Below are 12,594 nucleotides of genomic sequence, written 5' to 3'. Positions count from 1 at the left end.
CAGAAGCGTTAAATTATCACTCGCAAAAACGTCGGCTATGCTCAAATCAGGTGAGGCCAAAATTCTGATTCAAGGGGTTTACTGTCAATACAACAGTATAGAGTGTGTCCAAATGCAGTTTTGCACAGACCCACCATCGCGCATTTATAAAAAGATCGCCCTTGAATATGAACTTACTAACTACGTTTAAAAGTTTTCCAGTGATGGCAGTGAGTTGAGAGCTCTGACTGCGATTAGAGGAAAGGAAACACTTGGATCTCCGTGCATTAAAGAATCTAGGAGAGCTGCACAGGAGGATATAAAATGGAAACCTCTTGCAACAGAATTTGTTTTACGTTATTTTTTTGTTTCCGATTCTCTTGTCGGTTCTCATGATTGTAAAGCCGGTTCGAATCCCGAGCCACCCCGGGCGCCTTTCGTGGCTGCCCTCTGCTCACCTAAATGCAGAGGACACATTTCATTCGGTTGACAATCACTGCACTTTAAAAAAAAAAAAAAAGTTAATTGACTGAACGTTAGATTAGTTGGGTCGACCCTCTTGCGCCACCTAGCTAGCCCTGTCGGGCGCCGGCCAGGAAGCGTACGTCGACGTCACGTCCCGCCCAGCGGCCGCAGCGGCGTGCGTCCGGCGCATGCGCAGTGCGCGCCCGTCATTGTTCGGCGCTCAGCAGTCGGCCTGGAGACAGGCAGGCGGCCAGGGAGCGTTCGCTGCGGCTGCTGTCTGACGACGCTGGCGTCCGTTCCTTCGCCCCGCGCCGCCTGTTCGTCCGGAAAGGAGACGGGTAAGTGGCAGTGGAAGCGTGTCCGGCGGAATTAGGTGGACTGTTTAAATGAAACATGGCGAGCTCTGACGCCTAGCATTTTCAATGAAAGGAGCTAGCGAGCCGCCGAGCTAAACCTGCAAACGTGCCCGTAAACGTCGCCGCTGCTCTCTGGGCGGAGAGGTTCTCTCGGATCGACACGTCGTGGGAAATAATCCAGCGCCCCGCCGGAGATTTTCCCGTCTAGCGGCGAGTTCGGGCCCGGACTTGGCTTATTGTGAGCCGCTGGCCGGTGTTGTGCCGAACTCTTGCACCGGAAATGTTGGCTGACATCATTTTTTTGGGAGGAGCGACATGATTTTATTTATCGTCTCTCTCTGTCGCTGTTGGCGCGTTGGAAAAAAGACGACGAGGCGCGATCAAAGCTCAAGTAAACTCGAGGCGGTGTGTGTGGTGGTAAAATTGGGCAAAACGTCGCCGACAAAATCGACCCCCGCCTCTCGTTCTCAGTCCAGCCCGGCTGCAAAAGGCACGTACACAAAAAAGATAATAATAAAAGATAATAATAATAAAAAGAAATCCAGATCAAGGCGTCCGCGACTCCTGACACCTCCCTGCAGGAGAGTAAACCGGGACCGGCTTTATATTCGGATTTTGCACAAAACACCGCATCCCGATCACGACCTGCCGCCATCAGGCCAGACATACAGGAGCATTAAAACCAGGACGAACAGACTCAACAGCTTCTGCCATCAGGCCACTTAACTCCGTTTTACCGCCTCCGCTTCAGTCTTCTACCTCTCCTTTTCATATTTTGTGATGTAGGTTCTTTTTTTACACGCAGTATTTAAAATACCTCTCTTATAGTGATCCTAAAGATATTCGGATTCTGACTGGCTTTACATTCCAGTGCTGAAGGAGTCAAGTCTTTTCAGCTCATTAGAGGAACCGTAAATGAACTGATGGGGTTTTATCATGCTGTCACTGATGGCGTAAGAACGGTGAGCCATCGATATTGATCGGGCTGCTCCAACTTTCACCTCTGATCTTCTGCACATATTAACTTTGCCTTGTTTTTTTGAGCACATGTTTTTTTTTTTTTTTTTTATCATTTATGAAAGTGAAGTGATTGTCACATGTGATACACAGCAGCACAGTACACGGTGCACACCGATATTTGTCCTCTGCATTTAACCCATCACCCTGAGTGAGCAGTGGGCAGCCATGACAGGCGCCCGGGGTGCAGTGTGTGGGGACAGCGCTTTGCTCAGTGGCACCTCAGTGGCACCTTGGCAGATCGGGATTCGAACCGGCAACCCTCTGATTACGGGGCCGCTTCCTTAACCACTAGGCCACCACTGCCCCCCCATGATAACAGATTAACCTATTCAAAGTTTAATACCGAACTATTGTGTGTGTGATTTTAATATATATATATATATATATTAAAATCAATCACACACACATACACACATGTATGTATAACAGTTTATATAATTTCTTTGTTGGCCTTGAGTGGTTCAGTGGACTCATTGTTTAAAATCATTGCCATTTTTTGCAGATATTGTTCTGCAATATCTTCAAGAAACCCAACTGTGAATGTATTTCACTTCAAACTGCTGCTATTGTAAAACACACTTTGACTCCTTGTTTTTTTTTTTGTTTTTTGTCTTTTTATTTATTTATTTTGTGGACCACAGATATGGAAGTCTTCTAAATTATGAAGCACCGTCCTCTCATACTCTCCCGCTCACCACGTGCTCCCCTGCAGCGTCTACGTTTTTGAGCGCTTGGAGTGGAGGACAAAATAATCGGGAGGAAGAGAAACCTCCTCAGCTGTCAGAGGGGCAACGCGTGGAGCATTGTCGACATTCCTGGGCCGAAATTTTCCCTTTTTGTTCAATCCGCCGCTGCTTGAGTAGTAGCAGGAACGAACTGCAGCCATGGAGCCAAATATGGAGTATTGTTTGGCTCAGGTGCTCCAGAAAGACGTGGGCAGGAGACTGCAAGTGGGCCAGGAACTCATTGACTACATCTCTGATAAAGACAAATCTCACGACCTGGAGCAGGACCAGACGGCCCTGGACAAGATGGTGGATGGCATTTCCACGTCGTGGGTCAACTCCAGTAACTTTAAGGTAAGATGGGTGCAGTTGGCTGCATTTCATTTTTGTTAAGCGAAGGGGCAATCTGACCAACTCGCAATAAAAATTAATCCAATTGACACGTTGTTTGATATTGATCTGAGGTGATGTGTTCTGAGCCACTTGTCTCGCATTGATTGTTATTTTCCCAATGACCGTCAACTTCAAACTAGGGTCGTTCACAAGTCCGTACGATCAACCAAACGTGAGCTTCAAAATAGAAAGTAAATCACAAAGAAAATGTTTTCTTTGTCTCTCTTTTACTTTCTAAAGAATGTCGAGACATACAAAAGCACACAAGAAAAGAAAGGAGCAGGACATCATCATATTTTCAGATCGAGGTGTAACCAGCAACAGCAGCGCGACCAACATCTGTCCATCTTTCTGCATTTGTTGCGCCATCAGGGCATCTTGTGCAGTCAGTTTTAATATCGTTCGTTATGGCCGTCCTATTCAGCAGAATTTTTTTTATTGTCTGGGGCTGGGCTTGGGCCAAAAATGTTCTTAGCGTCCCGTAATGGCACCTGCGTCCGTGGTTGCAATGTACTTTATTCATACACTGCACAGTGTGGGCTCTTTTTCTTTCTTTCTTTCATTTATTTCATTATAGAAATTGTGGTTTCTGGCGGCCCTTTTCTTCATAGCAGAACGGCATTTCCACCCCAGACATGGACTATGTCAGCGAATAAGTTTTCTTTCTTTATTTTTTTTTTTGCCAGATTCTTAGTTTCTTAGTTACTGATTATTATTTTAGTAATTTGAATCTACCACCTCCGAGTTAAATGCCTGCTCGCTACGTTGCGCCTCTCGGTATTTATCGTTTCCTCAGCGCAGGCCGGAGGTTATGAGGCCGGTAATGTGGAAAGTATTTGAGGGCTCGGCCTGTTGTAGCTGAGCTGTTTTGGTGCCGTTCTCAGGACCGACACACGGAGATGTCCCGCCTCCTGCCTGGCAGGTTGACGCACCGAAACATTGACACCGTCTTTGGAACTACGACGCGGCAGCATTGCTGGCCAGAGAACAGAGAGGACTTCCGCTCGGCGCGGTCGGCCAGCGTGCGTCCGCAGACGCGCGGGTCTGTGAGGAGCGTGAAAGTCAGCCCAGCGGCTCAGCGTTATTACCGCGATCAGATTATAGAGGGGCAGCGCACCGCGGTGCTGGGAACCGGCCTCGACTGCAGTAGCCAGGAGAGCCAGGCCGTCCTCTCCTCCTGCCGGGGCGCAGGTTTCCCTGCAGCGATGTCCCACTTGTCACCACAAGGAGATTCACCAGAAGAGTCTAGAACATTTACATTTACAGCATTTACCAGACGCCCTTATCCAGAGCGACTTACAGTCAGTAGTTACAGGGACAGTCCCCCTGGAGACACTCAGGGTTAAGTGTCTTGCTCAGGGACACAATGGTAGTAAGCGGGATTCGAACCCGGCTCTTCTGGTTCATAGGCGAGTGTGTTACCCACTAGGCTACTACCACCCTAGAAGTGAGGTGTGATGTGAATGAGTATATTATTGGTGTTTTGAGTCCACGTGGTAAAGCGTTCGAGTTGGACAGGAAAATACGGCAAGCGAGGCGTCTGTGCCACAGAGGTACGTAAATAAGGGCCACAGGCCGTGTGGAAACATGTCCTGGGGCACAACATGTATGTCGGGGATAATCCGCTTTGAGGTGCAGGTTAAAGGGTTTTAAAGAACAACCCCAGAGGCGAAGAACCACCCAGTGCAGAGCGAACAGCGGCGGCAAGTGCCAAATTCAAATCCTTTGACATGCGCGCGCACACCTCAGGGCAGATAATCCTACTTATACTATGGTCTTCCTAACAATAATGTCAGTCTTGTATTTTTTTGCTTTGAAGGAACAATGGTGAGTTTCAGAGTTCCCAGTCGAAAGAATAATCTGGATCACTAGGGCCTTATGATTTCCGCAATGCAGAAAATGTGGGCCGGATTCCAAAATCCGGCAAATAAAATGGAATCTGTTGTAAAAGGTGGAATTGTGTATAACTGGCCGCTGCAGCCCGCTGGACGTTCACACACCAACGCGATGTAAACTCACGGCCAGCGATGGTCAAGAGTCTTGTCCGCGCCGGATCCGGACCACTTTATCGCAGCCTCGGCAAAACTCTGCGCCGTTCAGCCAACTCTTGGTCAAAAAACAACCAGAAGAATGTGTAATATTGTGAAGTAGTTCTTTGCATGAAATTCACATATAATTTACATGTAAATGGTTTACAGAAGCAAACAGTGATTAAATGTGATTTGTCATTGCATTTGTTAGTTTTTAGGTGAATAAATATGTTTATAATAGAAAACATGGAATTCAGATGAATTAAAATGGAGAAGTAGGTATTTCGTGGGGCCCTAGGTCACTCCTCGATGCCTGATTGAGGCTGGCGAGATGTGCTGGTGGAAGGAGCAGGGGAGAAACAGTCAGGTATGAATTCTGAGCTCTCCAGAAACTATTTTAATCTTAATAAATAAAGTGATAATAAAGTGAAGTGATTGTCACATGTGATACACAGCAGCACAGCACACGATGCACACAGTGAAATTTGTCCTCTGCATTTAACCCATCACCCTGAGTGAGCAGTGGGCAGCCATGACAAGCGCCCGGGGAGCAGTGCGTGGGGACGGTGCTTTGCTCAGTGGCACCTCAGTGGTACCTTGGCGGATCGGGAATCGAACCGGCAACCTTCTGATTACGGGGCCGCTTCTTTAACCGCTAGGGCACCACTGCCCCTAATCGGGCATGCACCCAGGAACGGTGGCCAGTTGAAATGAGCCCTTAATGAGGGGATGACATCTCCACAGATGGGCTTATAGCCTTTCCTCTAAGCCCGGCTAATCGACCTCACTTGCTCTATGTTGGCCAGGCTGCTGAGGTTCTGTAATAGGAAGCAATATGTTGACTTACTGCCAGTAATTGAACTTCACAATGCAATTTGTTACTCGGAAATACTAAAGTAAGTTTGAAGTAAATACTTCGTTTTGAGCCTTGTTCAGGGTTCAGTAAAGGTGAAAATGAATCTTAGAACCTGGTCTGTCTATTTATATTCAGGACGACATTTTTGTTGAAAGAGTCAACTTTTGTGGGACTCCGATAGGCCGCCAGCTCTACTCAACACATGATGTTTGTTGAGTCTGACACTGAAGGATCATGTCACTTAAATGTAGTCTGAAGTGAGATGAATAATGATCGTGAGGTGTTAGATACAGGGCTTTTAACTCCTCTCCGTTTCATAACGTATAAGATGCTGACTGAGATAAAAACAGAAAGTAAAGGGAATTAACGCTGCTGCATGTATGACAAAAAGTACCCCAAATAAGTGTGATGTTTCCTGATGGAACAAGGTTGAAATTGTTTAAAACCCTCATCTTGGTTATAGATGTGTGGACACAAATCAGTACCATGCATGTTATCTATTATATGACTATATTAGACATCGTACATTCTAGGTGTGTGTGTATGTTTGCACTCAAATACAGAGAGCTTGTAAATGACAGAATATGTGGACTGTCTATTTTTTCCTGAGCAACGAAGGAAATGCACGAGCGTGCTGTTTGTACTGTACGTGCAAATGCACACACACACACTGCATAATTAATTTATTATTTCACCGGAGCAGTATTCCACTGTGTGTGTGTGTGTGTGTGTGTGTGTGTGCGCGCGCGGCCTTTATGATGAAAGCAGAGCCAGGCTGGCAGCAGGGAAGCGCCATGATGCTGCTGTCGTATGGAGCGAGGCATTGTGGGATTGATGCTGGAGGACTAACGGGGGAGGGGAGAATGCATCAGAGTGGCGCTCTGTTATTCTGCCGTTTTTACCCTCTGCTTTCCTTTATATTTTCACTGTCATGCACGCTTCCTTATTTGGCATTTTCCTGTTCTATTTTCCTGGCCCCTCTCCTCCTCCTCCTCCTCCTCCTCCTCCTCCTGTTTGTGTGGGTGTTCGTCATTCTTCTGTGCTGACTGGCTTCTCTTCATGTACTTCTCTTCTGCTGCCCCCTCATCTTGATCTCGACAAGTGTTAACATAGTGTTCGTAGTGGCGGTCTGCACCGTACAACAAATAAAACAAAAACAAAAAAAACACGTCACATAAATGTAACTTTTACATTTACATTTACAGCATTTATCAGACGCCTTTATCCAGAGCGACTTACAATCAGTAGTTACAGGGACAGTCTCCCTGGAGCAACTTAGGGTTAAGTGTCTTGCTCAGGGACACAATGGTACAGCAACAGTGTTAAAAAGTTGGCTAAAGTGCATAAAAAAAAAAGTGCATGAAATAAATTTGTCAGGAGATGTTTTCATATATTGATACGTTTACACTGCATTGATCTAAAATGTAACACCACTTGTTCACCACGTGTTTAATATTTAGCATGTGTGTATATGTTAGTTATTATCACGTAGAAATATAGATTATTTGTGTATATTTCTTAGTGCGTGTGTATAATAAAAAAAGATTTTCAGTGTTTCTAAATGCTGCACAGTTTATTTGCCATTAGGATTCCAGTTTAAGCTCCGCTTGGACCGTAGACTGTGTTCCCTCTCTTCCCAAATGGGTCAAGTTAATCTTTAAGGAGATAGTCTCCTCATGGATGTTTTCTTGCTTTTCCACTCCCATCATTCTGTGCTTCTAAAAATAAACGATCGACTGCAAATATGACTTAATATGCAGTATTAGTGGGTTAATTAGGATCTCTTGAACAAAGAATCGTTTATGCGGTGAAGTGGATTTCTGTATCTCTGCTTGTGGGACGGAGCCAGACCTAAAGATACATGACTTTGTTTTGGGGTTTTTAGACTGCAACCCTGTGATGTGGTGGCTGGGATATTTTTTGCACTCCGCCATGGTGAGTGATTAGGTGATGAGTACGAAGTTTGTCACTCTCGCTCAGCAACTGGACGCTCTGTGCTGTGGGGCTGGTGCCGAGTTACATAAAGGTCCGGAGTGCGGATGCTGTAACCGACCTCCGCAACCTTCTCTTAGGTTCGACCATGAGATGAACGGTGTTGAGTGTTCTTCACAGATTCTGTGTGCTTTTAGGGATTAAGCTGTTGACCTGATGAGTGGTTTTACGCTTTAGCAGGACACAGGGATTTTGGGGATTTTTCTTAAACAGAACTCATCATTGTCAACTATTTACTAACTGTCCTTTTAAATATGTGATTGGTATTTGTAGATTGTCAGACCGGTTGAATCACAGGTTCAGCTTGTTGAGATTCCTTCACAAACTACACTGTTTTCACACTTTGTAGACTCCATCGTATTTGTTACTCTGACAGTTTGACTTGCTGTACACTGTCACACATGAAATGTGTATTAAAGCACCCTGGATATTAACTAATCTATGATGGAATCAAGATAAGCCAAGTCAAGATGATGGTCTTAACTTCACATTATTAATTTTTTTTAATGGAATAAATCTTCGTCCCACAATCACAGCCAGGAGTGTGAGGAGTTCGGTAGTCAGGATCCTGAAAAACTCTAGGGAAACACAGACAGCAGCACCATAAAATGGGTCGTCATGTAGCTGCCCTATATAAAAAATGTAAATGTTTCGTACCAGGAAAAAGCTGGAACTCTGCAAGCATTAAAATGACCCCCCTTCTGTTCATTCTATTTAGAACACTTTATTCTCAGAATATTTAATGACAAACAGTTAATTCATCATTTAACAATACCAGTGTTGTTGTACAGGCTAAGGATTGTTCATTTGAAGTAAAAAAATAAAAATAAATAAATCCTCACCAGGGTTTACTTCAAAACTCAACTGACTGAAAGGGAACATTCCACCTCCTGATTGTTGACACTTCTGTTATGAATGACCATTTGTATAATTTGACATTTTCAGGACTTTTTTTTTTAACGTCCTAAATTGTTGATGCTGACTGCAGCTGGAGTGGCTATGGCGGTGAGACATGGAGACGCCCTACTATCCTACTATCGTGGCCTTTTTAGGGTCTCATTGCCTTTTGATGTACACAAATAATATGCCCCACATGTCTTCACTCCCTACAGCTTAGCTTGTGTGTTGTGTGCTACACACACACACACACACACACACTCAAATAATAAATAATCAATGCCTTATTATGTAGAGCTGCCTGATAACTTTATTGAATTTTCTTGTGTTTTAATGACTTAAAGGAGGTTTTTTTTTTTTTTTGCATGTACCCTAAACAAGTTATTGTTTCAAAATGATTAATAAATTTAATTACACCATGTAACTTATATACGTGAAGATAGACCATCATGTCTGTGGCAAAACGTGTGTTGATCGCTGCTTCATGTATTAATCTGAAATCAGCGATTTGTTTGAACTGGACTTCTGTCCACTGTGCATCGTGCTCTGTTTCCATGGTGCTCAGCACTTTCAGGAGCTGTCAATCAATGGTGCATAATATTCAGCATCTGTTTTCCTTCCCTTTCTGCGCACAAAAACTGTTTCCTTGTTTGCACGCTTTTCAATCTCTCTGTTGTCTTTGGCTTTGCTGCCTTTTGTCTTTTTGTGCATTTATGGAGCAGCTTCCATTGTGGTTGCTTTACTGAACCACTGCTTGCATCTTCCTGAATACTAAAAGCCAGTATGGACGGGAACAAAGAGGACGAGGTGAACATGCCGGTACAGGATAAAATCTCCCTCTAGCACGTCAGCGTCTCGCACCAGTGGACAGTGTAAATGCCACCTTGTCTGTGGGAAATGTACCAGTACTCCGTATGTAGTAAATGTGATGTAGATCGACACAGAGCTGCTGTGTTTATAATGGTCTACCATGTTTGAGTTATGATGCCGATATGCAAATGTAGTTTTCTTTGTCTGCATAGATTCAGAGTGCTGGGTGCATTTTAAGCGTTTATTTCTGCTCTGAACGTTGGAACCTGTTGTTACTTAACAATATGGAGAAAGTCATTAAAAATGATTGTAAAACTGTTTCTCACCCCAAGTCCTTCAGGAGAACACCGCCATGTCACATCTGCAGCTTTATGAGTAGAATGGGGAGGTGCAGAAATGCCCAGGCGGGATGGAGGGACGTGATGAGGTGGTGTTGGGACGCGTGACCGTGTCTTCAGGCGACCGGTAGCGACAGTCCACATAGCATGTGCTTATGTCTGCAGTTCATTTAGACCTGTGCACGACTTTTATTTAGCCACTGCTTTATTTCATTTGCATGAAGTGCTTTGGTGTGGAAAATTCGTTTGATTTCAGACTTGTTTAGTTTAAATGCTTTGTTGTAGTGCCAGCTGCATTGCGGGTGCCAGTCGAATGCTTCAGTATTCTTCCAGTGCAACTTATGTCATGGCCAGGAACCCTGCTGGCTCATCACACTGTAATGTGCATCTCAGAGAAGATTCAAAAGATGGAAGATTATTGGTTTGGTTTTTAATCCAGTGCTAGTTTAGTGCTATATTGCGGAGGACTGGAGAGTCCTTGTTACGCCTGGAATTCCTGACTGCTTTTTCTCCTCTTCGGAGCTCCATGGCAACACAGCAGGTGACCTCTTGAACCTTGAACCCTGAACCCAGGGATCTGGTGAAAGTCCCCCTGGCTTTCTCCTACTCTGACTTCTTCACAAGAGCAGGAGGAAGGATCTACAGGATATTTTGGGCTTTCGGGTTTTTGGGACAGGTGTTTAGCTGTATGTGTTGTTCTCTCAGGACTAAAGAGACCACACAGGGTGTGTGCACTGTCAGGGCCTGGTCTTCAGACCAGGGGGGCAGTGGTGGCCTAGTGGGTGGCACTGAGCAAAGCACCCGTCCCCACACGCTGCTCCCCAGATGCCGGTCATGGCTGCTCACCAAGGGTGATTGTTAAAGATAAAGGAGATAAGATAAGAAGAACTTTATTTATCCCGAGGGACATTCTTTTGTCAACAACATGCTCAATGCAGAAGGAGAAACAAGAGGAATAAATTATATTTACAAAAAATAGCATGAGCAGTTATCAAAAATAGCTTAAGGCTCAATCACAATAATGATATTACTATATAGTGCTAAGTGACAATGATGATATGGGTATAAGTGAGAGGGGGTAGCAGCAGCGGCGGCGTGTGCAGGGGGGTAAAAACCAACTTTCAAAGACATCCAAGTGAGTAGTATTGCACATATGAGTGAAAAAAACATTTGTGTTTGAATAGCCCTGAAAAATCACCTACAGAGCAAGGTCGAGTTATACAATCTGACAGCTCCAGGTAGGAAGGATTTCCTGTGGCGGTCGGTTCTGCATTTAGCGGCTAGTCTTTTGCTTCTTGTGCTCCGATGGGCCATTATGGAGGCATGCATGGGGTGAGAAGGGAGAGGAAACAATCATTCACTTTCACTTGTCTGTTTTGCAGAGAAGGCCATACCACGCAACACAACTATCACTTTCATTTCGGTGAATCACTTCCAGGTCCAAACGCCTTCATGACATTGGGCTTGTAAAACAGCCTATAATTGAATTATTATTATTATTATTATTATTATTGTTAAAACTGCACATTATGTTTGATTCTTCTAGGCTATTGATTTGCTGAGGCATGGACGTATGAGTAGTTAGTTGTGAAAAATTCTCTCTGCCTGTAGGGACTGGATGGGCTGTGTGAGAAGCTGTTTATGTCTAAGTGCAGATGACTGGTTTTCCCACCGCTTCACTGCCCTTTCCCCCCCTATTCTCTTCTCTGGCCCTTTAATCTCATGGGTCTCCTCTCTTTTTGCCTCTCCATGGATAATTTGCGGATGGGGGGCGGGGCAGGGATAGCATCAGGCGTAACCCTTGACAACTAACCAGCAGCTTGTGTTTAATGTTAACATGCTGGGATTCTTGGGTTTGCGTTGCCAGCCCCAGATGTGGCACGTAAGCGCTCGAAACTATACTATGATTTAAGATGATCATGACTCTGGGATTTCTTTTTGTACTAAAATGTGATTTAGATGTGGCAGTTCTTATCTCATCGTCTTGTCACTTCACTGAATTGCATGAAGAGCTGAACAGACATTTTGTTATGACAGTCTTCAGTTGTCTCCTGCTTTTATGACAGTACTGTCATATGCAACGTCGACTGGTGACGCTGACTGTTTCTGACTTTTTATTTAACTATTGCAGGAAACAAAACTACACATTTTTTTAAATTGATGTACATTAGTTACCTTAACATTATTGGTGTCATCTTGCATTTGGTATGCAGCTAAAAAAAAAAAAAAGGAAAGAACAAAACCGTTCGTTATTTATGATTTAAAGAATCAATTAAACAGATTTTATTGATTTAAAATAAAATAACTAGATTTGATGTATTATTAATGCATACCTTTTAATGCCATGGATGGCTGCATAAAATACACTTTTATCTAGTCCTTTTCAGGTTTTTGGAGTTTGCGGGGTTCTTCAAATGCGGTCGACAAACAAATCCCTGGTGGCCGTGTGTGTATGTGTGTGTAACCATACTAGGTCACTAAGGTCAGACAGAAGAAAGTGTCCCAGCAGACATGCATGCACATACACACACACACGCGCACACACACATATACATACATTATATATATAATGTGTGTGTGTGTGTGTGTGTGCTATGCTAGCTTTTACACACAGTTTTTAAGATACCCCTCCAGCTAATTTCGAAGTACATGTTGACAAAGATATTCTGAATTTAAATTATTTTTCAAAGTAATGTAAGTGTTTGTGTGTGTTCTGGCTGAGTTTTGGCAGCC

The 12,594-nt window shown here is 44.2% G+C and overlaps 1 protein-coding gene across 22 annotated transcripts in view; it reads left to right on the top strand.

Annotated features, from left to right (window-relative positions):
• Positions 1–648: 648 nt before the first annotated feature.
• The window catches only part of clasp1a (cytoplasmic linker associated protein 1a), a 59,214-nt gene continuing 47,268 nt past the window's right edge, over positions 649–12,594 (top strand). For all 22 annotated transcript variants that reach the window (XM_028990385.1, XM_028990378.1, XM_028990396.1 and 19 more), the window contains exons 1-2: positions 649–782; positions 2,462–2,899. In XM_028990385.1, the coding sequence (XP_028846218.1) occupies positions 2,705–2,899 (195 nt within the window). In that variant the 5' untranslated portion in view covers positions 649–782; positions 2,462–2,704. The remainder of the gene's footprint in view (positions 783–2,461; positions 2,900–12,594) is intronic.

This window comes from Denticeps clupeoides, chromosome 9, assembly GCF_900700375.1.
Source record: "Denticeps clupeoides chromosome 9, fDenClu1.1, whole genome shotgun sequence".
NCBI lineage: Eukaryota > Metazoa > Chordata > Actinopteri > Clupeiformes > Denticipitidae > Denticeps > Denticeps clupeoides.
This window is presented reverse-complemented; position numbering and strand designations above follow the sequence as displayed.